Genomic DNA, 27195 nt, shown 5'->3' with positions numbered 1-27195 from the left:
CATTGGAGCTGTGCAAGACTTATGAATTATATCTTCTAGGAGAAAGTAAGGACTGCAGATGCTGGAGATCAGAGCCGAAAATGTGTTGCTGGAAAAGCGCAGCAGGTCAGGCAGCATCCAAGGAGCAGGAGAATCGATGTTTCGGGCATGAGCCCTTCTTCAGGAATGAGGAAAGTGTGTCCAGCAGGCTAAGATAAAAGGTAGGGAAGAGGGACTTGGGGGACTTTGGTATTGCAATAGGTGGAAGGAAGTTAAGGTGAGGGTGATAGTGGGGGTGGGGGCGGAGAGGTCAGGAAGAAGATTGCAGGTTAGGAAGGTGGTGCTGAGTTCGAGGGTTGGGACTGAGACAAGGTGGGGGGAGGGGAAATGAGGAAACTGGAGAAATCTGAGTTCATCCCTTGTGGTTGGAGGGTTCCCAGGCGGAAGATGAGGCGCTCTTCCTCCAGCTGTCGTGTTGCTATGGTCTGGCGATGGACGAGTCCAAGGACCTGCATGTCCTTGGTGGAGTGGGAAGGGGAGTTGAAGTGTTGAGCCACGGGGTGGTTGGGTTGGTTGGCCCGGATGTCCCAGAGGTGTTCTCTGAAATGTTCCGCAAGTAGGTGACCTGTCTCTCCAATATAGAGGAGGCCACATCGGATGCAGCGGATGCACTAAATGATGTGTGTGGAGGTGCAGGTGAATTTGTGACGGATATGGAAGTTTTGCATTTCTTGCGGATGCAGGGGAAGGTGCCGGGAGTGGAGGTTGGGTTGGTGGGGGGTGTGGACCTGACGAGGGAGTCACGGAGGGAGTGGTCTTTTCGGAACGCTGATAGGGGAGGGGAGGGAAATATATCCCTGGTGGTGGGGTCCGTTTTGAGGTGGCGGAAATGACGATGGATGATACGATGTATATGGAGGCTGGTGGGATGGTAGGTGAGGACCAATGGGATTCTGTCCTGGTGGCGATTGGAGGGGCGGGGCTCAAGGACGGAGGAGCGGGAAGTGGGGGAGATGCAGTGGAGGGCATTGTCGATCACGTCTGAGGGGAAATTGCAGTCTTTGAAGAAGGAGGCCATCTGGGTTGTACGGTATTGGAACTGGTCCTCCTGGGAGCAGATGTGGCTGAGACAAAAGAATTGGGAATATGGGATGGCGTTTTTACAGGGGGCAGGGTGGGAGGAGGTGTAGTCTAGGTAGCTGTGGGAGTTGGTCGGATTATAGTAAATGTCCGTGTTGATTCGGTCGCCCGAGATAGAAATGGAGAGGTCTAGGAAGGGGAGGGAGGACAAGGGAGGCGCTGTAGTAGTTTGGCGCACCAACCGTTACACCGTTGAGGCTAAATACCAACTTGCGGACACCTCCTCCTACTGCCCCCTTGACCATGACCCCCCCCTTCCCACGACAAAACCATCATCTCCCAGACCACCCATAACCTCATCACCTCAGGGATTTCCCATCCATCGCCTCCAACTTCATAGTCCCACAACCCTGCACCGCCCGTTTCTACCTCCTACCTAAAATCCACAAACCCGACTGCCCCGGCCGACCCATTGTCTCAGCCTGCTCCTGCCCCACCGAACTCATCTCTGCATACCTCGACACAGGCCTATCCCACTTAGTCCAAGAACTCCCCACCTACGTTTGGGACACCACCCACGCCCTCCACCTCCTCCATGATTTTCGCTGCCCCGGTCCCCAACGCCTTATCTTCACCATGGACATCCAGTCCCTGTACACCTCCATCCCCCATCACGAAGGACTCAAAGCCCTCCACTTCTTCCTTTCCCGCCATACCAACCAGTACCCTTCCACAGACACCCTCCTTCGACTGACTGAACTGGTCCTCACCCTGAACAACTTCTCTTTCCAATCCTCCCACTTCCTCCAAACCAAAGGAGTAGCCTTGGGCACCCTCATGGGCCCCAGCTATGCCTGCCTCTTCGTAGGGTATGTGGAACAGTCCATCTTCTGCAGCTACACTGGCACCATCCCCACCTTTTCCTCCACTACATCGATGACTGTATCAGCGCTGCCTCGTGCTCCCATGAGGAGGTTGAACAGTTCATCCACTTTACCAACACCTTCCACCCTGACCTCAGATTTACTTGGACCATCTCAGACTCCTCGCTCCCCTTCCTAGACCTCTCCATTTCTATCTCGGGTGACCGAATCAATACGGACATTTACTATAAACCGATCGACTCCCACAGCTACCGAGACTACACTTTCTCCCACCCTGCCCCCTGTAAAACGCCATCCCATATTCCCAATTCCTTTGTCTCTGCCACATCTGCTCCCAGGAGGACCAGTTCCAATACCGTACAACCCAGATGGCCTCCTTCTTCAAAGACCGCAATTTCCCCTCAGACGTGGTTGATGATGCTCTCCACCGCATCTCCTCCACTTCCCACTCCTCCGCCCTTGAGCCCCGCCCCTCCAATCGCCACCAGGTCAGAACCCCACTGGTCCTCAACTACCACCCCACCAACCTCCATATACATCGTATCATCCGTCGTCATTTCTGCCACCTCCAAACGGACCCCACCACCAGGGATATATTTCCCTCCCCTCCCTCTCAGCGTTCCGAAAAGACCACTCCCTCCGTGACTCCCTCGTCAGGTCCACACCCCTCACCAACCCAACCTCCACTCCCAGCACCTTCCCCTGCATCCGCAAGAAATGCAAAACTTGCGCCCACACCTCCCCCCTTACTTCCCTCCAAGGCCCCAAGGGATCCTTCCATCTCCGCCACAAATTCACCTGCACCTCCACACACATCATTTAGTGCATCCGCTGCACCCGATGTGGCCTCCTCTATATTGGGGAGACAGGTCACCTACTTGCAGAACGTTTCAGAGAACACCTCTGGGACACCCGGACCAACCAACCCAACCACCCTGTGGCTGAATACTTCAACTCTCCCTCCTACTCTGCCAAGGACATGCAGGTCCTTGGACTCGTCTATCGCCAGACCGTGGCAACACAACGGCTGGAGGAAGAGTGCCTCGTCTTCCACCTAGGAACCTGCCAACCACAAGGGATGAACTCAGATTGCTCCAGTTTCCTCATTTCCCCTCCCCCCACCTTGTCTCAATCCCAACCCTCGAACTCAGCACCACCTTCCTAACCTGCAATCTTCTTCCTGACCTCTCCGCGCCCACCCCCACTCCAGCCTATCACCCTCACCTTAACCTCCTTCCATCTATCGCATTTCCAAAGCCCGTCCCCCAAGTCCCTCCTCCCTACCTTTTATCTTAGCCTGCCCAGCTAAGATGATTCCTCATTCCTGAAGAAGGGCTCATGCCCGAAACGTCGATTCTCCTGCTTCTTGGATGCTGCCTGACTTGCTGCGCTTTTCCAGCAACACATTTTCAGTTCAGTTATGAATTATATCATATGCTGATTGTTGGCTCTCTCTATCACCTTCAAGTGCTACACACACTTTAATATGACGTTGATTTCTAGCTGTGCAGCATCTTATTACTGTAATCATACTTATCAGAGATTTGCCTTGATAGCTTCAAATGACTGAATTGAGAAAACATTTCAAGGGAGTGATTGCTTATCCTAAGCATGCAGTTTCAAGTTGATGACTGACAGGAAATGAAACTGTGGGTAGCATAAATGGCAACTGAGGAATTCAATCTGCCAATCTTTCAACGGCTGACATGACTATTTTATCAAGCATAATTTTCTTCTTTTCTAAGAACTGTCATTTCTAATATGTTAGAATAGTTAGAAAATAGCTCTAACTTAAAGCACGTAGATTGAGCTGAGAGAAGAAACAGTAATCAATAGCTCTTGCTGTAATATTTCAAAGTGCCTTTGGTCATATTATCTACTGGATCCTTAACAGAGTGTTATAGTGCTGGGGCTAGAATATATTATCGATGATATAAATTGATTCCTTAAGGTGTCGAATACCCACAATCTATTTTTCGCTATCATAATAATGATATCCTTTCTGTACAAGAACAGAAGAAAGGCAAAAAACTAGGAATGATCATTCAGTTCTCCAAACTTTCCTTGTCCAGCAAAATTACCCTATCATGGATTGGTTCCAAACATCCACACATATTGGTTTCCTGTTTTAAAAGACCAAAGTTCCTTTTCCTATATCACAATGAGAAACAGCAAGCAGTTCTATTGGTATCATAGCCATCAATTTATCAACATATGTTGATACAATTCATTTTTTAGAAATTGGTCATAAATAAACATTCTTCAGTAAAGAATCCCTATAGTGTGGAAGCAGGCCATTCAGTCCACACAAACCGTCTGAAGAATATCTCACCCAAATCCACACCATTCTCATAACCCCACATTTCCCATGGCCAATCCACCGAACCTCGTCCTTTTGGCGATGAGAAAAGCAGAGTCATTCTTTCATCATGCCTTGTGTTGATGAAAGACGATCAATCTGCAACATTGACAGTGTCTCTCAGCACCAACTCTGCCTGATCTGATGAGTATTTCCAGCATCTTCTGCCTTTATTTGTCTCTGACAAGATGTCTCACATATGGCATGGAATGCATTGCCTGGAAATGTGGGGGAGGTGAGTTCAGTTAAGGCATTCATGACACAATGGGTTGAATGGACTACCTCTACTTATTAACACTTCTGTGATTTTGTGAAATAAAATCATTGCTCACATGGACAAAAGTAAACTTAGTCGCACAAAACCAGTGCTTCTCAATCTTTCCAAATGTAGCTTTGTTTACTTGCCCCATGTCATGTGAACCCAGCGTTAAAATTTGGGCAATATGACAGTCATTGAGTTTGATTGGTGCAGACATCTGTCTGTTGAGTGGTAGGTTGAACCTATAGGAAGTGTTTAAAATGCAGAGTTTATATAAAAAGCTACACCAATCTTTTCACACTGTTTTTGCAGCAGCAGCAATAAAACCACAAACATCTGTCCATTAGATCATACCCACCATTAGAAAATACATCAAGTTAAATAAGCTTTCCAGCTCTTCGTGTGCTGTCTAAGCTCCACAATATTCATTGCTGCTGCAGAGTTCCTCATCCCACACTCTTGTCTCATAATAACACTGGGGTTCCAGTAGTCACTATCCAGTTTGGGAAGCCTTGCACTAGAATAAGTAATACTCAATATAGAAAACTAAAATGTCACCAAATGTAGCTTAGTTCTTCAATCTAATATTCAGGTCATGTACTAGTGTTAATACTTTCCCAAGATTATAGAAACAGACATTAATTCTGATATTCTTGGTTTTATCTGTGACATTTTATTGGCAGAGATCTTACAGCATCACTGTTATTGATATTAGATACTTCTGGAACTACAGTGAAGCATTTATCATTGTCTTGTACATTTTTCAACTTGAACAGCACCTGACACCAGACGTTACTGACTGAAGACTGCATTTATTGCTATCTAATTTCACTTTAAATTACTCGCTTTGTACTGCATTTGATGGCTGATTCTCTGACCTTTTTTAAATTCCCTGTTCTCGCTCACATTTTGTTTCAGTTTCATGTCAATGACCTTGGCAACTAATCATCCAACTCGATCCTCTTAACAAATCATTTTAGTCTACATTCATCACAGAAACTTGCCTCCAGTCCTAAATCACTATAATTTGAGCTTTTTGTTATAAAAAACATTTTTAAAAAACTTGTACTTCTTCCGATTTTTCAGACGTGTTTTATTTATATTTCTTACAAATCTATTCAAAGGCTACTGACTTCCCTTTCTGTTGTTGCTACACTTAGTATTTCTTTTCTGTCAAGAATTCACAGCTCTACTCTTGTCTGACCTCAACTGCATTTTCTTCCATTTCTAGACATCTGAGATGTTTTAATACAAACGGTTTCTTTTATTCTGGACCACACTTAACTCAACTGCACCTGAAGCTGAGGTCTAGTCAAGACTGGAATACCAATCTTGTAACTGGGAATGTTTTTCTAACACTTCTCTCACACAACTAAGACACAAAAAAAAATCATCATCTGATAGGCAATTCCTTTCTCACCTTTTGCCCTGATCTATTTCTCTTCATCATAGTGCTTTCATTTCTCTATTTTAACAATTTTGTTATGATTTGAGTGTTTCTAAGAACTTGGCCCTATTCTAAAAAGCTTCCCATACAAGCTTCTGATGCAAATGTACAGAGTCAAACACTTTCATTCACTGTGACATTTAGTTGAATACTTACTGCTTTGTTTGTTATAGTAACTTCATTTTTACCAGGATTCCTAAATTTTCACTTTATCTCCCTTAATAGTTAATTCCTTCTGCAATCTCTAAGCAGTTAAAACTTAAATTTGAACAGCTATACCATACTTGATGACTTATGCTTTTAAACTTTAACTTTGCATCTCCTCTTGCACAGTTTGTTATACCAACTTAAAAGCATCACATAAAAGAATACTATTCTGATTTTAACTCACTTGCTTATGAGCTTATAGGGTGAGTTAAATTGAGTAAAAATGTGGGAAGCCATTCTGTCACTCTTAACCTGATTATCCTTAAAAATCTCCTTGACGTCCTCATCATGTCATCTAACTGCATCTTGAATGAATCTAAGATTTTGCCTTCTACCATCCTACTTTTGTCAATTATTACAAGTGTTCATCACTCTTTATCTGCAGATGATCTTCTAAAACTCTTGTCTAAACATGTATAATATAATTTAGAAATATAATCTAACTCTCTACCTGCATGATTTAGAACATAGTTCTGGAATTCTGATATAACAAGAGGTATATCCATATATCAGTTAGAAACAAAATGAGACATTGCTGGAAAAATTCAACAGGTCTGTGGAGACAAATCAGAATTAACATTTTGGATCCAGTGACCCTTCTTCAGAACTGAATTTTTTTCAGTTTTTCCAACAATTTCTGCTTTTGTTTCTGATTTCCAACATTCACAGTTCTTTTGCTTTTTTAAAAATGATTTAGAAATAGTATCAGCTCTCTATATTTAGCTTCATAACCGCACTACTGCAATGGAGCTAGTGCACTGTTCATTAAAACACCAGCCGGATATTAAACCGTAGAGTTCATGAACATAAATACGTGATTTGAAGGAGCCGGTGTTGGACTGTGGTGGACAAAGTTAAAAATCACACAACACCAGGTGTAGTCCAACAGGTTTATTTAGAAGCACGAGCTTTCGAAACGCTGCTGCTTCATCAGGTGGTTGAACCATCTAATAAAGAAGCAGCACTTTGAAAGCTAGTGCTTCCAAATAAACCTGTTGAACTATAACCTGGTGTTCTGTGCTTTATAAATACATGAAAATGAGAAAGGACCACTCAGCTGATTGAGTCCACTGTTTTGAACCAATTCTACACTATTAACAATGTAACAATTTAATGCCTGAAAATCTTTAAGAAGAAACTGCCTGAAATTAATACCTGAACTTCAAAAACAATTGAACACAAACCAATAGGTGAAATGCTGTCTACGTATTTGTTTATCCATGCAACGTTTACAGGAACCACATTGCTGTCACAGTGAAAGGTACGGTTCATATTTGATCAGTAAATGTATCCTCACCCAAGTATGTAACACCTTCTTCAGGCGTGATTGTTCCATATTTCACCATCATCTTCACAAAATCAATTAACGTCTTCATTATGGTTATTAGTGTTTCTTTCTCCTTTGCGTCTTGTTCTGTTAACAAAAGATAATCTGATGTGTTATCTAAAACTTGTATACAGCATCGGTTTTCCACAAATCCAGACACATAATGATGAATTAACAGGCACACCTCAATATTTAAGACAGCAAAGGGATGGTCTGATTGAAGCAACAAGTTTGCTTTCGTCATTTATTTTCCTGTAGGTTAACAAGTCCCCAGATCCAGATTGATTTCATCCTAGAATCTTAAAAGAAGTGAGATAATTGATGCATTGGTTTTAATTTCTCAACTTTCCTTGGATTGTAGGAAGTTTCATTAGGATACAACTTAGAGAATGTAATTCATTTATTCAGAAAAGAGAGGAGAACAGAAAGCTGGGAACTATAGGTTAGTCAGCTTAAATCAGTCATAATGAAAATGTTAAAAGCTGTTCGTAAAGATGTTTTGGCAAGACACTCAGAAATGTTTCAGATAATCCGTCAGGTCTTTGCAAGAGGGAACTCATGTTAAACCAATTCTTTTGGAGTTCTTTTTAAAAACAGCATGCGCTCTGGATAAAGGGGAAATCAGTGGATGAAGCACGGTGGCACAGTGGTTAGCACTGCTGCCTCACAGTGCCGGGTTCAATTCCCGACTCAGGCGACAGACTGTGTGGAGTTTGCACGTTCTCCCCGTGTCTTCGTGGGTTTCCTCTGGGTGCTCCGGTTTCCTCCCACAGTCCAAAGATGTGCAGGTTAGGTGAATTGGCCATGCTAAATTGCCCATAGTGTTAGGTGAAGGGGTAAATGTAGAGGAATGGGTCTGGGTGGGTTGCTCTTTGGAGGGTTGGTGTGGACTTGTTGGACCGAGGGGCCTGTTTCCACACTGTAAGTAATCTAATCTAATCTAATGTACTTAGATTTTCAGAAAATCTTTGATAATGGGCAACATCAAAGGTTATTGCAGAAAATTGTTACGTAGGGGGTAACATAATGGATCGAGGAAATCAAATGTAAACTTGGGGAATGATTCACCGAACATCTCACCCACTCCCTTTCCGACATGACCATCCTTGGCCTCCTCCATTGTCACAATGAAGCACACCACAAATCGCAGGGACAACACCACATCTTCTGCCTAGGCAGCCTACAGCCCAGCGGACTCAACATCGAGTTCTCATATTTCAAATAACCTCCCTTCCCTTTCCCCGACTTCCTTCCCAGCCCCTCCCCCTCCCTTGCACTCCTCCCAGCCACCTACCAGATTCATTCTTCCCATTGACCAACCAGGTCAGTACCCTCTACCCATCTTCACCTATCCCCACTTCACCACCCTATCCCCATCACCCCCTTTATTTGCAGCTCCCCTTACACCCACACCCATTCCTGAAGAAGGGTTACACCCAAGATGTCAACATCTCCACCGCTGATGCTGCCTGACTTGCTGTGTTCTTCCAGCCTCCTGCTCACCTACCATGCTTGGCAAATGAATAGGACACTGAGAATCAGCATAAATGAGTCATTTTCTGATTGGGAAAATATAACAATCGGTGTGCCACACTGATCAGTGCAGGGAAACTAACTGGTTAAAACTTATAAAAATGACTTGAATTATGGGACGAAGGTATGGTCACTAGAGTTGCTGATGACACAATGGTAGGTAGGTTAGGAAGTTGTGAAGACGACATAAGAAAGCTACAAAAGGATATTGATAGATCAATTGAATGGTAAAATTCCTGCCAAATGGAGTACAATATGGGAAAATGTGAAATTAACTATTTTGGAAGGAAAAATAAAAAAGGACGCAGTATCTAAATGGTAAAATATTGCAGACTCAGATATATACACTGTATATAGGAACCTAGGTGTGCTTGTGCATGAATCACAAAGTGGACTCAGAACTAAAGGAATAAATCTTCGAGTAAAAAATTAGGTCTGCAGATGCTGGAGATCACAGCTGCAAATGTGTTGCTGGTCAAAGCACAGCAGGTTAGGCAGCATCTCTATTCCTGAGATGCTGCCTAACCTGCTGTGCTTTGACCAGCAACACATTTGCAGCTCAGAACTAAAGGAATCAAAGGATATGGGTGAAATGCAGGAACAGACTAATGAGCTGGTTGAACAGCCATGATCATAATCAATGGTAGAGCAGGCATGAGTTAAAAAAAGGCTACTCCTGCTCCTATTTTTGAAGATTCTAAAGACTTACAATGTATGTACAGCAGTTAATTTAGAGGGCTGATAGAATATTAGTGTCTCAGCCTGCTCCTGCCCCACCGAACTCATCTCTGCATACCTCAACACGGTCCTGTCCCCCTTAGTCCAAGAACTCCCCACCTACGTTTGGGACACCACCCACGCCCCTCCACCTCCTCCATGATTTTTGCTTCCCCAAACCCCAACGCCTTATCTTCACCATGGACATCCAGTCCCTGTACACCTCCATCCCCCATCATGAAGGACTCAAAGCCCTCCACTTCTTCCTTTCCCGCCGTACCAACCAGTACCCTTCCACAGACACCCTCCTTCGACTGACTGAACTGGTCCTCACCCTGAACAACTTCTCTTTCCATTCCTCCCACTTCCTCCAACCAGAGGAGTAGCCATCGGCACCCGCATGGGCCCCAGCTATACCTGCCTCTTCGTAGGATATGTGGAACAGTCCATCTTCTGCAGCTACACTGGCACCATCCCCACCTTTTCCTCCACTACATTGATGACTGTATCAGCGCTGCCTCGTGCTCCCACGAGGAGGTTGAACAGTTCATCCACTTTACCAATACCTTCCACCCCGACTTCAAATTTACCTGGACTGTCTCAGACTCCTCCCTCCCCTTCCTAGACCTCTTCATTTCTATCTCGGGCGACCAAATCAACACGGACATTTACTATAAACCGACCGATTCCCACAGCTACCTAGACTACACCTGCTCCCTGTAAAAACGCCATCCTATATTCCCAATTCCTTCGTCTCCAATGTATTTGCTCCCAGGAGGACCAGTTCCAATACCGTACAACCCAGATGGCCTCCTTCTTCAAAGACCGCAATTTCCCCCCAGATGTGATCGACGATGCTCTCCACCGCATCTCCTCCACTTCCCGCTCCTCCGCCCTTGAGCCCCGCCCCTCCAATCACCACTAGGACAGAATCCCACTGGTCCTCAACTACCACCCCACCAACCTCCATATACATCATATCATCCGTTGTCATTTCCGCCACCTCCAAACGGACCTCACCACCAGAGATATATTTCCCTCCCCTCCCTTATCAGCGTTCTGAAAAGACCACTCCCTCCGTGACTCCCTTGTCAGGTCCACACCCCCCACCAACCCGACCTCCACTCCTGGCACCTTCCCCTGCAACCGCAAGAAATGCAAAACTTGCGCCCACACCTCCCCCCTTACTTCCCTCCAAGGCCCCAAGATATCCTTCCATATCCACCACAAATTCACCTACACCTCCACACACATCATTTACTGCATCCACTGCACCCGATGTGGCCTCCTCTATATTGGGGAGACAGGCCGCCTACTTGCGGAATGTTTCAGAGAATACCTCTGGGACACCCGGACCAACCAACCCAACCACCCCGTGGCTCAACACTACAACTCCCTCTCCCACTCCACCAAGGATATGCAGGTCCTTGGACTCGTCCATCGCCAGACCATGGCAACATGACAGCTGGAGGAAGAGCGCCTCATCTTCCGCCTGGGAACCTTCCAACCACAAGGGATGAACTCAGATTTCTCCAGTTTCCTCATTTCCCCTCCCCCCACCTTGTCTCAGTCAAATACCTTGAACTCAACACCACCTTCCTAACCTGCAATCTTCTTCCTAACATCTCCGCCCCCACCCCACTCCGGCCTACCACCCTCACCTTAACCTCCTTCCACCTATCGCATTTCCAATGCCCCTCCCCCAAGTCCCTCCTCCCTACCTTTTATCTTAGCCTGCTGGGCACACTTTCCACATTCCTGAAGAAGGGCTCATGCCTGAAATGTCGATTCTCCTGCTTCTTGGATGCTGCCTGACCTGCTGCGCTTTTCCAGCAACACATTTTCAGCAGTATTAGTGTTTATTGTAAGGAAAACAAAATACAAATGGTCATGATTCAGTTATAATGGGCATTGGTAAGACCACAACTGGAGTATTGGTCCCCTTATTTAAGGAAGGAAGCATTAGGAGCAATTCAAAGAAGGTTTATTAGATCAATATCTGGAATGTGTGTGTTGACTTGTAATGAAAGATTAGACAGTTTAGGCTTGTATCTGTTTAAGTTTAGAAGACTAACAGGCATTTTTAAAAGATTCACTCAGAATCTGAGTTGCTCTGATTAGATCAGCATCTAATTGCCCAGAGGAAAGTTAAGAATCAACCACATTGCTGTGAATCTGTGGTCACATGGAGGCCAGGTAAGGATGGTAGACATTAATGAACCAGATGGGTTTTTTCCCAACGTTTGGCAATGATTTCATGGTTAACTTTAGACCTTAATTCAAATTCTAGCATCAGCCATGTCAGGATTGAATATGAGTCCTGAGAACATAAGCTGAGTTTCTGGATGAATAGACTTGTGATAATATTCATGGATCATTGCCTCCCAATTTGATTGGAACATAAAAGATAAAAGGGGTTTTGACAAGGTTGATGTGGAAAGGCTGTTTCCACTTGTGGGAACATCATGAACTAAGAGAACACAGTTTAAAAGTGAGGAGTAACCCATTTCAGACAGAGAGGAAGAGGATGTTTTTCTCAGAGGGTCATGCATCTTTGAAGACTCCATGAAAAAATGGTGGAAGAGAAGTCTTTGAATTTTTTTAAGGCAGATATTGATAGATTCTTGATATGCAAAGTGGTGGGTTCATGTGTGTGCACCAGAGTTTGATGGGAACGTGGAGTAATTACATTAGCCATGATCGTATTGAAGATAGAGGAGGTTTGACATAAGTGCTCATTCCTACTCCTAATTCACATCTTCCTTTTTATTTTGATTAACATTGCTAATGCATCTAGGATGATGTGGAACAGAAAACTATTGGTTCATATATATCAATTGCAATTTTCTTGCTACAAAAATTCATTCATGGCATGTAGCTAAACAGGTTTACCATGTTCACGTGACTATATTGATGCAAGGCTTCATTGCTGTAAAGGGATGGATTGTTAAATTCCTTCATCAAATGTGCCATTTCTACTATTTTCCATATTTAGGATGGTTTTCATTGCCAATTAGCTTTGATGAGTAGCTACGCAACAATCTGACAATAACATCCGACCATATTAATTATTGAAGTAATAATTTATTTTCTGAGACTATATAATGGGCCAGATTCTGTGGTTAGCAGCGAATGAATGGCGCCAGCCCTTTTTCCCTCTTGGCATTTGCCCATAGATTTTCTACAGATGTTATTATTGCCAGTTCCTGTCAGACAAAAGCATGGCACCTCCGGAGGTTATGTATGAAGAGCCAGCCACTGTGCATTTGATTAACCAAATCAGATTAAAGTACTGTTAAAGTGCAGCACAGAATCTGAACGAGAGAGTATCAGATGGAATATTTAAATTCAACATTAAGTCAGGTATAGAAAGCAAAAGAAAGATTAAAGAAGAGAGATAAATGAGAAAAGAAAAAAAGAAAAATCATTTTTATGTCTCCAAAAATAGTTAAAATATGAAAGAATGACACTTTACCCTTGTAAAGGTTAATTTTCTGTAGCAGGTTTTTGGTAATACTTAAGGGGAAGTGTGCCATTAAATTTCAAAACTACAAATACACTTCTCTGTTAAATGTTTCAACTGATCACAAATGAACATTATTCTCTGAAAGTCTAATTTCACATAACTGGCATGAAATTAAGTTGTTGAAAAATGTGCAAAAGCAAATTCAGTCATGCAAGGATGATTAACATTTGATAATGAAAATTACATGTCAGTATAATGAAAGACTAAAAAATTAGCATTACTGTGAAATGAGCAAGCTTTCAGGTGAAATTAATATGTATATAACAGCAAAGTGCAGCAACTTCATTTCATTCCAAATAATAGTGGGCGGCACGGTGGCACAGTGGTTAGCACTGCTGCCTCACAGCGCCTGAGACCCGGGTTCAATTCCCGACTCAGGCGACAGACTGTGTGGAGTTTGCACGTTCTCCCCGTGTCTGCGTGGGTTTCCTCCAGGTGCTCTGGTTTCCTCCCACAGTCCAAAGATGTGCAGGTCAGGTGAATTCGCCATGCCAAATTGCCCGTAGTGTTAGGTAAGGGGTAAATGTAGGGGTATGGGTAGGTTGCGCTTCGGTGGGTCGGTGTGGACTTGTTGGGCCGAAGGGCCTGTTTCCACACTGTAAATCTAATCTAATCTAATTTCAATAGCAAGGCTTTTGATAAGACATTATTCTCATGCAGTTTTTGGAGAAGTAATGGTGCCCTGGACAGCAACACCCTGCCTTACCCATTTAATTGTGAAGAAGCAGTCATTGCAAGTTACATGTTACTCTAAATGGCAAACACTGCTATTTCCACAACTAGATCTATCCCAAAATCTGAATTACCTGTGTTCAAACTCTTCAGCAGGTTGTAGAAGTTTGGGAAATACTGAAGATCACTCAGGTCATTAGCAGCAAGTGCATTGCTTTGTTGATTCATGTTATTGGTTGAGACCCGGCTGTTGCCTGGAGTACTATCACCTCCTTTCACAAGGTCCTCTTCATTCTTCTTAAGTTTTTTGATCTTCTATGAAATGCAAGAAATTAAGTAAAAGAAGTAATAAACATATGCTCATTAAAACTAGACCATTCAGCAGTGAAATTAATAACCACATAAAAAGTGGTAGAAATTTGTAACACTATCCTCCAGGAGGCTGTGGAGATGGGGTCATTTGGAGTTAACAATGGAGAGGAGTGGGCGGCACGGTGGCACAGTGGTCAGCACTGCTGCCTCACAGCGCCTGTAGGCCCGGGTTCAATTCCCGACTCAGGCGACTGTCTGTGTGGAGTTTGCACGTTCTCCCCGTGTCTGCGTGGGTTTCCTCCGGGTGCTCCGGTTTCCTCCCACAGTCACAAAGATGTGCGGGTCAGGTGAATTGGCCATGCTAAATTGCCTGTAGTGTTAGGTAAGGGGTAAATGTAGGGGTATGGGTGGGTTGCACTTCAGCGGGTCGGTGTGGACTTGTTGGGCCGAAGGGCCTGTTTCCACACTGTAAGTCTAATCTAATCTAATCTAAGGATCTGCGGTGTGTTCGGAAATTACATTCACAAATTCCACTTCAAGAGTAGAAATAATTGCTTGTGCTACCCAATCACTTGCCTGATAGACAAGCATTTGGGTAAGGAGTACAGTACAGTCAAAGAGTATTTAAAAAAAAGTTGCTTCCCCACATTGAAACCTATGCCAATATTTCATTGAGCTATTAATGGAGATCTCAGAATAGTTGATTACATAGTGTTGTTTCATTCTTGTAGTGAAATCCAAGCAAGTAAATATGTTACACACTACTAATCTTGAAATGGTAGTAAACGTGTTGGTATCAACATTTCCCATTGAACAGCCTTTACCTAATCAAATCAATCTAATTAATTAATCTAATCAAAACAGGTCAACAGTAAGGCTGACTCTCTGTTTGGACAGGAAAAGAATTGAAGGTAGAAATGCAGAAGAGAGGAATCAAGTCATTTCTACTTAGGTAACTTTTAGCGAATGGTTTAAAAAGTGAATTGGCAACATCGCAAGACAAACAAACTGCCTCATTCACTGTAATAAATTGAAAAATGACTTAGGAAGTTTAAAAATGTGAAATACCTCTAAAGTTTCAGGTTATTTTCTTTCAAATATGATAGTATTACTCTTATAATTATCAAAAAGTAATTATATATCTGCAATAGTGATGGTGCAACATGATGTTGAGCATATAAATATAGGTCATATTTCAATTAATATTGCTTTCGAAACATAGGGCATCGCACAAGTATTTTTCAGTTGTCGGATATATTTTGCCTTGCATTGAGCAAGGCAGCAAGTTTTGAAATCTCTTCCATCTGAAGATATATCAAGAAACTTGTGGACATGTGTGACTATTTCCTGCATTTCGATGAGGGAGCATTTGGTCTCTCCTTACCAACTTGCTGCAGTGTTTTGGCTGAAAGAACAAGTTCTATTGATGGACATATTTTGAACCTATATCTTAATTGTTGAAGTGTACCACAATGTAGTTGAACTGCACTTTAGACTGCAATAATTAAGAAGACAAAATAACTTGTTTTCAGGATTGTGTCACAGTCAATTATTCTTAACAGTAAACATTTTGCCCCTGAATAGTGGTCACTGATGAGGAGAAGCATGGAAGACAATTTTCACACATTAAGGTCTCACAAACAGCCTACATTACTGGATAATCTCCTTGAATGGTGTTGGTAAAGAACCACCAAGGAAGCTGCACTGCTCTTAAAAAGTATGATCGAATCTGGTACATACATCTGAAAGGTCAGATTGGATCTCAGTTTAATGTTTAATTTGAAAAACAGCACTGCTGCCTTAAGCAATCTAGAATGTATGCCCAATTACTTGAGTAGGGCTTGATTGCAACACCCTCTGACTTAGAGGTGAGAGTGTTATCCACTGAGCTATGGCTGATACCTTACATTTTATGCGATGTTAATGAACAAAGGAAAACTTCCACATAAACGTAAGAGTGATGTAGGCAATTTGAAATTCTAAATTATTACTTGTGTTCCATAAATAATAAAAATAATTAAGCAGACAGTAAGGATGATGTGATTACCACAGTGTAGTTGCTAAGGAGCCATGAATGAGAAACTCTGTGCTTTATTACCCAATCCAAGAGGGATGATGCCATTTGTCTTGTGACTAATAATATATTCCACACTTGTAGGAGCATTTTTTTCCTTAAAAAATATTTGATAAACATCAAATCACCAGAGCTTTCTGATTCCACATTCTTATTGTCATTGGAAGTGAACATCACATGTACAATGATATTTCTGTATATGTGTTGCCAACAACCCAGCAGTATTTTTTATGACAATCTCTTTTGCCCACTGCTACAAGTTCATGAATTGCTTCAGTTTGCTTTCTACTCCTTATCTTCTCAACATATTAACTCTTTAAAAGGGTATGATTCTGTGGGCACTAACTGTATTCTCTCGTAGCTCAATGTAGCCCTTGTGTGCCGCGTCTCTTTGTTATTCAATTAGATGCAGCTTACAGATGAGCATGCCCTTTTGCACATCCAACATGAATCAGCATCTAGCAATCAGGACTGAAAATACTGGGGAATGGTTCTCCTTCCTGACACAGTGTCAAGGTCAACTATAGTAACTTTAGCTTGATGCTGTTTAAGAATATGTTACCCAGCATGGACCTGGGATTTCAGTTTTACGATCAATAGGGAAATACTTAGTGATAAACTCAGATTATTGGAAAAGCCATTTCCATTCTTTAACTAGGGTTTTAAAATGATTTTAGCTATGCGTAGTCAAATATATTTCAAATAGAGCAGTGTTTCATCTGCAGATCAAGGAGTTGTCTTGTGAGCAATAATGTGGAGGTCTGGTGTTGGACTGGGGTGGACAAAATCAGAAGTCACAAAATACCAGGTTATAATCCAACAAGTGTATTTGAAATCATAAGTTTTTGAAGCACTGTTCCTTCATCAGGTGAAGTCTGACAAAGGGACAGTGCTCTGAAAGCTTGTGATTTCAAATAAACTGTTCGACTATAACCTGGTGGACATGTGATTTCTGATCTTATGAGCAAGAATGATTGGTGTTTAGCAAAATGAGCAATCTCTTTGAAACCAATGAATGATGGGGGATTTGGTAGGATAGATGTTGAAATAATATTACACTTCTGAGGAAATGTATAATTGGGGGCATAGTTTCAGAATAAGGAATCATCTGTTTAACTGGGAGATTGGGAGGATGTCTTCTCCCAGAGGTTTGGGAATCTTTGGAATTTTCCAGGATTCTCTCAAAGTAAACCTGCAAATTGAGTCAGTAGTGAGGAAGGCAAATGTAATGATGGCAATTGTTTTGGGAGGACTTGAATATAAAAGCAAGGATATACTTCTGAGGCTCTATAAGGCTCTGGTCAGACCACATTTAGGGTATTGTGTACAGTTTTGGGCCCAATATCTCAGGAAGGATATATTGACCCTGGAGCAGGTTCAGAGGATGTTCACGAGAATGGTCCCAGGAATGAAAAGCTTAACATATGAGCAATGTTTGAGGACTCTGTGTCTAGACTCAAAGGAGTTTAGAAGGACAAGGGGGATCTAATTGAAACTTACTGAATGGCCAGGACAGAGTGGATTTGGGGAGATGCTTCCGTTGGTGGGAGAGACTAGGACTCAAGGGCATAGCCTTAGTGTAATGGGAATACCTTTTAGAACAGAGATAAGGAGGAACTTCTTCAGCCTGAGAGTGGGGAATCTATGGAATTCACTGCCACAGAAAGCTTTAGAGGCCAGGTCATGGAGTGTATTTGAGGCGGTGATAGATAGGTTCTTGGTTGTCAAGAGGATCAAGGGTTATGGGGATAATGGGGTTGAGAAACTCACCAGGCATGATTGAATGGTGGAGCAGATTCGATGTGCTGAGTGGCCTAATTTCTGCTCCTATGTCTTATGGTCTTTACCCTAGAGAGCTATGGAGGCTTTATCATTGAATATATATATAAGGCTCAGTGAAATAGATTTTTGAACTTTAGAGAATTAATGATTATGGGGAATAGACAGAAAAGTCTTAAGGTCAAAATCAAAACAACATGATATAATTGAATGGAGAGGAGGCTTGAGTAACCATGTAGTATAATCCTAGTCCTATTTATTATGTACTTAAGTTTGTCCTGTCTGACTGCATATTGCTAGAGCATGCTCAGTTTGGGGATATAATACAATGGTCCCCTTGATGGAAATTACACTCAAACAATTGTATTTATTGTATAAATAATGACTGATATTGAAGCTGTTTATTGTTAAGGAAAGCAAATCCTTAGTTTGCTGTAATGAACTTGCCAGTTTCTCCTCTTCTCTTTCATTCAAGTCATCATCGACCTTCATACTTGGATAATCAATATTTCCAGCCTCCACTTCATTCTTATGAGCTTCATTGGTAATAAGTTGTTGTAGAGCTGCTGCTACTTCATCTTCCAGATTGTAAGCCTGATTTTCTGTTATCTGCAACAGGAATGATTGAACAGTGGATTAGGTTTAAACAGTAGCTGCATCAATGATGTTTCATTTTCTCTTTTGTCTGATCAAACTCCTGCCAAAAAAACACTGGCTCTGCTATAGAGTTTCACAGCCACTGGACATCTTCTAGTGCTACAGCCAAATGGGCCATCTTCATTTGTAGGGTCAATAAGATTTAAGCAGTACTTGGGCCATTGAGAGTCTGATTCTACTCTCACTGGGCAGGCACATTTACTTGGACGGCAATCAGACACCCTGACTAATCTTAAAAATAAAACGTTGGAAATAAAAAGAAACAAAAGTGCTGCAGAAACTCAGCAGGTCTTTGAACCTCTGTGGAGACAGAAACAGTTCACATTTCCTGGAGTTCCAAAAAGAGTCATATTCGACCTGAAATGTTAATTCGGTTTCTCTCACTGTTAGGGAGGGAGTTGTTCCACAGTATCTAATTTATTGTTTAAATTGTATAACCACGAAGCTTGCATTCAGACTATGTTTCATGTCTTCTCAAGTTGTTATACTAAATATAATTGCATTTGTTCGTTCTCCACTTCAGGGACACCTATAGTGTTCCAATTAGCTGTCAGGGAACCGACAATGATTCGGAAGAAAAGCTTTAAATCATTCAGTCGAATCAATGCAGTATTAATCCACCATTCAAATCATGTCACTACCTGTATGATGTCGAGACAATACATTTGTTTTCTTGTTTGATTATAGGAAATCCGTTTTTGGATTTTATGGGTTCAGGCACCTACCAGTCCCAGGTTCAAGAGTTTGGAAACGATTCTATCAAAAACCCCTCTATCGTTTTCTTCATAAATCCTGTTGGCAATTTTTTGGACAATGTCTTCCGCTGTTAAAGGTGTCCCGTCCAGTTGATGAAGGCCATCGGGGTCATCTATAAGGATAAAGGTCACTGGATTACAATAATATCTAAAGGCTTAACATTTATTTTAGAACGTATGCACAATAATGGTGGATCCAAAATATGCAAACACCGTGAACATAGAGTTGGACCAATGCCCCGGAGAGAAAGTGTCCCTTAATAGGTATAATGAAGACAACCATTTCAACTAAACTAACAAGACCTTCATTTTCGTAATCCATTGCATTTTTGGTGGAATCGCCGTAGTCCTCCGCTAGTCTTCTGTTTTTGGTTGAGTCTGTATTGGCAGAGGGAGGTGATGAACCACTCAAAAGGGGTTTTGTAGCATGGTTTCTCTTCTGACTTCTTTCTTTCTCGGCCAGGGACTTGAGCAGGAGGAAGTCATCCGCTGCCGAGTCATTCTGTTGCAGGGAATGGTTCTCTAAAAGGACATTAAATCGACATGAGGTGAAAGGTAACCGCGGAATCCCAGGCGTTTGATATCCAAAGAATGTAAGGTACAAGCATAGCAATGAATTCAGGTAGCGCCTTTAATGTCTCACATTTTCACAAAGACAGACGAGGGAGATTAAATCGAAGGACGAAGAGTGGGGTTGGGAGGGAAGACTCAACATTTGGCTGGACAGAGAGACTTGTGAAAAGCAAACTAAAAGATAGCGTGACGGTGAATTGCGCTCATAAGGGATCGGAGACAATGCTGCCTCTGCTAGGGTGAAAAGAAAGGCCAGTATTAAAGGATCAAGTAGGTCAATCTTGGTGTAGGACTGGAATGCGTAAGAGGTGGGGAAGGGTGGGCATGTTCTTTTTGCAAAAAAATGAGGGGTCCTAATTGAGAACTTCTGCTATATCATTCGGTTTGAGTGTGTGACAAACACCAGCATTTGGACCGAGTGGCCTGTTTCTCTTTGTACAGTCTATGTAAATAAAAATACCAATAAATACCAACCTGTAGTTGTCAACTGACTGGTGCGTCCGGCTTCAGCAATCTGGAGAAAAAAATAACATTTCTAAAGTGAATTTTAATATTGGTTTCTTGGTAGTTTTGCCCCAAATCCACTTAAAAACAATAAATGAAGACCGAGGTGAGAGAGAATACGTACTGACACCAGATGTTGTTTGTCCTTTATTGTCTCGAAAGGACGACGATTAAATAAGGCATTGCAGTGCAGTTCATTTTTCAATCAGATTTTAATAGAGAACACTACAGCTGGGGAACAGGTTATGAACACGTTCAATGAACTAATAAAAAGTAATACAGCGAAAATAGGAAACAACTTATCAGGTTTCATCTCTGAGACAAAGCGTTACTATTTGGAAATCATTTACCTGTTCCTCTACTGGTCTTTCCGCTGATAATTCCCGATTGTATTCAGTTTTGTCTGGAATGAATAAAACATGCATGATTGGATCATGAAATGTTAAAAACATGTTTCAATGCACAGAATGCTCCATACACCTTACAAAGACTTAGTTACCGACCGATCAGCATAACACCGAATCTCACTTAATTTGAAACGATGAGATCGTTGACGCTTAAGAACCTGATTTAAGCAAATTCCTACCAATTGTATGACAATTTGTGACCATCTTGAGTGTGAAATCCTCCCACGACCTATTACGGCGTTATTAGCAAGTGTGGCGGTTAGTTTTATTACACATTATAGGATTGAATAGTGACAGTATTATTGATGAAGGCATATACGTTTGTCAGCAGTGCTTGACAGGGGACAGTTAAGCCATTTTTCAACTATTTTCTGAGATCAAGATTTCAAAGCCCTTATTCCGAAATGCACTTATAATCCCCCATTGGCCCCTGTTCGCTTTGACGAACTAAAACACATTCCTATTTTTAAATTACAGCCTTTCATTTAGACCCTCAACTTGTGAGAGTGAAATTTACCTAAAGTAACCAGGTTCACGAGTTACCTCTCTCCCAGAGCTCGGGAAACCCCCCCAATGATATTTAGTAAGTTTGTGTGAAATATTTATGAGACGGTAACAGACTCTAATGAATTCAAGATATGTTAGTGTAATCGCAGCACACAACAGAGGGTGGAGCAGCCTGACGACATATATCCCGAAAAATTTGATAATTCGGAAATAATTGCAGCAACTCCCTCGCACAACAGCCGGACTGCAACAGAATCAGAGCTGCCTGGTTACCAGAACTGGAAAACGCAAACCCACACTGACTAGAAGCAATACTTGACCGAATAACCAAACAAAAAATAAGCTCAGCTACTCTCGTCTTAACATATGACATAATAAATATAGGCCAATCTATTGTTCGAGCGAGAATGTGATTTTAATTTTATGCGTCTGAAATTGGACTTACCTTTCGATCCTCCAGGTGTGGGGAATGCATGAATCTGGTATGACACCAGTGCAAACGCCTGGAGAAAAACTGCAAGTACTGCACATTTAAAAGTCATCATCGGGCGAGGAGAAAGTCCTTTCCCGATCTGGGAGCGCACTCGGCGTCTGTTTCAGCACCTTGGAGAGCGCAGTCCGTGCGGCGCTGGCTCCTGCACTGAGCGGCGCTGTTCTGCAGATCGGTTGGAGCTCGCTTCTGCTGGCAGCTTTCAGGAGGTGGACTCCATGCAAATCCACTCCTGTGCGTCAGCTCGCTGCCAACCTGCGTCACCCGACATAGAGACAAAAAAACCCCCAACAACCCCAAAGCAAACGATTAGATGTTTCCATTTCATCCCAGTGGTTTAACAGGAAGCAGCCTGCACTTAAACATCTTTCATTGTTTACTCCCACCCCCTCCACATAACAAAGACACCGAATGCCGAATAATTCCATGACGAAAAGTGAAATGCATAAATCAATAATTGAAAGGATTTCTTATTGAGAGCCATTTGTTCGGTCGACACTTTAGACCAACAGAACAATGATTAATGTTTATGTACCCAACTTTTCAGAAGAGAATCTTGACATTCCCTGAATGAAAGGGCTGAGCATGAATTAATGAAGGAGGCCTGGTGAGATTCTCCAGAAAGTCCTCTCTTTCATACGCGTCTCACAGTTCACTGTAATATTCCACACCATAAATTCCTTTAATACATAAGCAAGCCGACTTGTGTCCTAGAGCTGTATAATACTGTGCACAGCCCGATTTGCTGTTCATTTGTAATTCCAAAGAAGGCTGATGGAAATTCGAAGGAAAGAGAAAAACGAGAGATTGGAAGCTCTGAGCAGGTCAGGCAAGGTCCATGGGGACAGCACATCTTTCATTGGATGTTAAACATAAGCAGAGATGACTGGCGTGGGGGCGGGGCGCTGGTGGGACAAAAGCTCAGGCCTGCCAGGGGCTGGAGATATGGAGCGAGTAACAAAAGCGACGATAATGCAAGGTGATAATGGGAGATAATAGCATTGTAGAGGCTTTTAATGGTTATGTTTGTTTTGACCAAAAAAATAAATTTGTATAGATGTCCAATGAAGGGATTAAAAATGTCCACGTAAATTTTGAGGAATGGCTTTTACCAAAGAGATTCCCCCCCCCTCCAACGTGAAACAAGAATTTCGAACTCAAGTGCGTTCAACGATGGATTTAACATAAAGCATTTTCAAATCATGGAAAAGCTTGTGAGCACGCATATAATTAGTAAAGCGAATATTGTTAATATTTTGCAAAGAAAAACGAAGACACTTTCTGTAACCTAAAACGTGATTGCATAACTAAAGCTTTGCCATTGGTCAGAAAGAGAGAATTAAGTGTCTCAGTTCAGCATACGATATATATCTATATCTTACTATATTGTGCACCTTCCCAGACATTAGGATACTGTAGGTTTTACACAGATATACCGAAAGCAAAGCAAAACACATTGATAACTCTGTACAACAATGGTGAGAATACATGTGCAGTGTTGGATTGGTTAGCGTTCAAACAAAGACAAGATGGTGCTACATTTAAACTCACTGAGCTCTGTATGAGAACTATATTTGTTTTAGATGGGAAATAGACAACTCAAAGGGTCAGGAGAAGAAGTGATTGTGAATGTAATGTGTTGAGGTAGGTGAACAAAATTAGAGGAGCTAACTGACAAGTCTGAATATGGTAAACAAAGAAAGCACTATTAAGAGAAGTAGCAGTGCTGTGGACGTTATAATGAGCTTCAGCACCTTTTCATTAAGTAGATAATTCTCAAATGTAGAGCCATAGGGTCATACAGCATGGAAAAAGACCCTTTGGTCCACTAGTCCACACCAACCATATTCCCAAACTAAACTCGTCCCACTTGCCTGCATTTGGTCCATATCTGGAGGGATAAAACCTATCTTATTCATGTACTTACCCAAATGTCTTTGAAATGTTGTAACTGTATCTGCATCCACCACTTCCTCACATACAAAACCACTCTCTGTGTAAAAAAAGTTGCCCTTCATGTCCTTTTTAAAACATTCTCCTCCCAACTTAAAGCTATGCCCCCTAGTTTTGAATTCCCCTACCCTAATAAAAAGACCCCTGCTATCCAAGTATCCAAACTATGCAACCACCCCCCCCCCCCCCCCACCACCACACTAGGGTCCTCCTCAACCTCTCAGAATCTCAGTACATTTTCCCACCAAGGAGGGGCACACGGACATAATTTTCACTGTTCAACAGCTGCAGAAGAAATGCAGAGAAAATAACTTACCTCTATGCATGGCCACCTTTGACCTTATGAAGGCTTTTGACACCATGAACAGGGAGGCATAATGGAGAAAATTTCTCTGCTTTGGATACACCACGAAGTCTGTCACTATTCTCTGCCTGCTCCATGATGACATGGAAGTTGTGGTAATGGCAATGGCTCCACCACCAACTCATTCCTCGTGTCATGTAGGGTTGGGTCATTGCCCCAACGCTGTTCTTGATCTACCTCACTGCAATGCTTCACCTCACTGTCAGCAAGCTCCCCACTAGAGTGAAGCTAACCTACAGTTTCAGCACAAATTGTTCAATCTCAGGGCAAAACCAAAGTCATTGACCTGAAATACATGGATGATGTTTGCATATTTGCTATAAACCATTGTGAGCACCTTTACAGAGGCAAATGAGAGCATGGTCTCATCCTGAACATCCACAAAGCAAAGGTCCTCCACTAACCCAGCTCGGCATTGTGGAGCAAGCCCCTGATTATCAAGGTCCATGGGAGGCTTTAGAGAACGTTGACGACTTCCAATAGCTGAGGATGTTGTACAACAGTTCAGGAATGTCCTGTCAACCAAAGCAGTTATTGATAAAAAGATCCAGCACCGCCTCCAATGTGTTAGCATGCCTTCGGCCATCAGAGGAAAAGGGTGTTCAAAGACAACAACATCAGATCTGACACCAAACACATGTTATACAGAGCTGTGGTGCCTCCCACCCTCCTGAGATATGGACTGTTTACAGCAGGCACCTCAAAGTGCTGGAGTAACATCAACACAAGATCCTGCAAATCTACTGTGTAGAAAGACACAGCATTATCACTGTCCTCAAGAAGGTCAACATCCCGACATCCCGAGCTTCAAGGCACTGACCCCTGCCCCTCATTAATCGGCTACAATGTGCTGACTACATTATCCACATGACCAACACGAGTCCCCAGGCAGGTGCTCTACTCCCAGCTCCGAAATGGCAGGTGAGTCCCAGGTTGACAAAAGATTCACTTCAGTGATACCCTCAAGGTCTCATTGGCACGGCGTGGCATTCCCACTGACATCTGGGAATCACTGAGCCAAAACCGCCCAAAGTGGAAGAGGAGCAACTGGTAAAATGTCAAGCGCCTCAAGACTTGCCATCAGGATGAAGTGGAAGTCAAGGGAAAACAGTAAGAGGAATGTGTGGCCACACCAATGCCCCACCCACCTCTTCATATGTCTGCCTTCTGCCCCAAATGTGGCAGAGTCTGCGGAAGACGCATCGGGGTATACAGCCACCCACAGACTCACCATAAGAGTGGAAGAGAGTCATCCTCATTTACAAGAGTTGGCCAATAATGCCCTTCATGCTTTTATAAACTTCTATAAGGTCACCCTCTCAACCTCCTATGGTCCAGTGAAATAAATCTCAGCCTATCCCACATATTTTTATAACTCAAATACTCCATTCCCTGCAACATCCTGGTAGATCTTTTCTGAATCCTCTCCAATTTAATAATGTCCTTTCTATAGCAGGGCAACCAGAACTGTACACAGGACTCCAAATGTGGCCTCACCAATGTTCTGCACAACCTCAACATGATGTTCCAACTCTTATATTCAGTAGTCTGATCAATGAAGGCAAATGTGCTAAATGCCTTCTTAACCACCTTATCTACATGTGATGCAAATTTCAAAGAGTTATGTAACTGACCCCCTAGGTCTCCTGTTCTACAATACTACCCAGCGCCCTACCGTTAACTGTATAAGTTTGCCCTTGTTTTGTTTTACCAAAATGCAATACCGCACATTTGTTCAAATTAAACTCTGTCTGTTCTATAGTTCCCAGGCTTCTCCTTACAGCCTTTCTTAAATAAAAGCGCAATATTAGCCACCTTCCAATCCTCTAGCACCTCACCTATGGTTATAGATGATACAAATCGTACTGCTAGGGGCCCTGTAATTTCCTCCCTAACTTCCTACTGCATCCTGGGATATACCTGATTGGATCCTGGACACTTACCCAACTTTATGTTTTCTAAGACCTCCAGCACTTCGTCTCCTGTAATGCCAACTGTTTTCAAAAGATGAGTATTTATTTCCCCAAGTTCTCTAGCCTCCACTTCCTGCTTCACAGTAAAAACTGATGGGTGTCTTGATAGCTCAGTGGTTAGCACTGCTGCCTCAAAGTGCCAAGGACCCAGGTTAGATTCCAGCCTTGGGCCACTCTCAATGTAGAGTTTGTACGTTCTCCCTGGGTCTGCGTGGGTTTATGCTAGGTGCTCCTGTTTCCTCTGACAATCCAAAGATGTGCAGGTTAGGTGGATTGGACATGCTAAGTTGCCCATAGTGTTCAGGGATGCATAGGTTAGATGCATTAGCTATGGGAAATGCAGGGTTACAGGAATAGAGTAAGGAATGGGTCTGGGTGGAATGCTCTTCAGAGGGTTGGTGTGAACTTGTTGGGCTGAATGGCCTATTTCCACACTGTAGGGATTCTACATAAAGTACTCATTTAGTATCTTTCCCATCTCCTGAGGTTCAAAACACAGATAATCACATTGAAAATTTGATTACTGGTGTCCTATAATCTGGTTTGTTTTTGAATGGGTTCCGGCTCAGCTGTGACAATTTCCAAAAAACCGCTGCTAATTAATGTCCAGGATCACAAACAAAGACTTTGCTTTCTATAAAATACAAGAAAGACCCCAGCATCAATCACAGTATTTAATAAATTAGATAAGACCAAAAAGCTAGAAAGTATAACTATAGACTGGGTTGAGGCTTTGTTGAACATTTTATAAAAAAGAGGTAAGCTGATTCTTGCCTTTATTGAAGAAGGAACATAGGAAAAGTAGTATTCCACTCAGCGCATCAATCCTGCCCTGCCATTCAATACAATCATGACTG

At 42.6% G+C, this 27195-nt stretch overlaps 1 protein-coding gene across 1 annotated transcript in view; it reads right to left on the bottom strand.

Annotated features, from left to right (window-relative positions):
* The window catches only part of scg3 (secretogranin III), a 33134-nt gene extending 10910 nt beyond the window's left edge, over positions 1-22224 (bottom strand). Inside the window, exons 1-8 of the mRNA XM_060852971.1 lie at positions 22004-22224; positions 20995-21047; positions 20615-20654; positions 19871-20089; positions 19538-19680; positions 18603-18764; positions 14125-14305; positions 7513-7629 (exon numbers count right to left, since the gene is read on the bottom strand). Of these exons, the coding sequence (XP_060708954.1) occupies positions 7513-7629; positions 14125-14305; positions 18603-18764; positions 19538-19680; positions 19871-20089; positions 20615-20654; positions 20995-21047; positions 22004-22103 (1015 nt within the window). The 5' untranslated portion in view covers positions 22104-22224. The remainder of the gene's footprint in view (positions 1-7512; positions 7630-14124; positions 14306-18602; positions 18765-19537; positions 19681-19870; positions 20090-20614; positions 20655-20994; positions 21048-22003) is intronic.
* Between the last annotated feature and the right edge of the window lie 4971 nt (positions 22225-27195).

The sequence above is a fragment of the Hemiscyllium ocellatum genome, chromosome 39 (genome assembly GCF_020745735.1).
Source record: "Hemiscyllium ocellatum isolate sHemOce1 chromosome 39, sHemOce1.pat.X.cur, whole genome shotgun sequence".
Classification (NCBI taxonomy): Eukaryota; Metazoa; Chordata; class Chondrichthyes; order Orectolobiformes; family Hemiscylliidae; genus Hemiscyllium; species Hemiscyllium ocellatum.
This window is presented reverse-complemented; position numbering and strand designations above follow the sequence as displayed.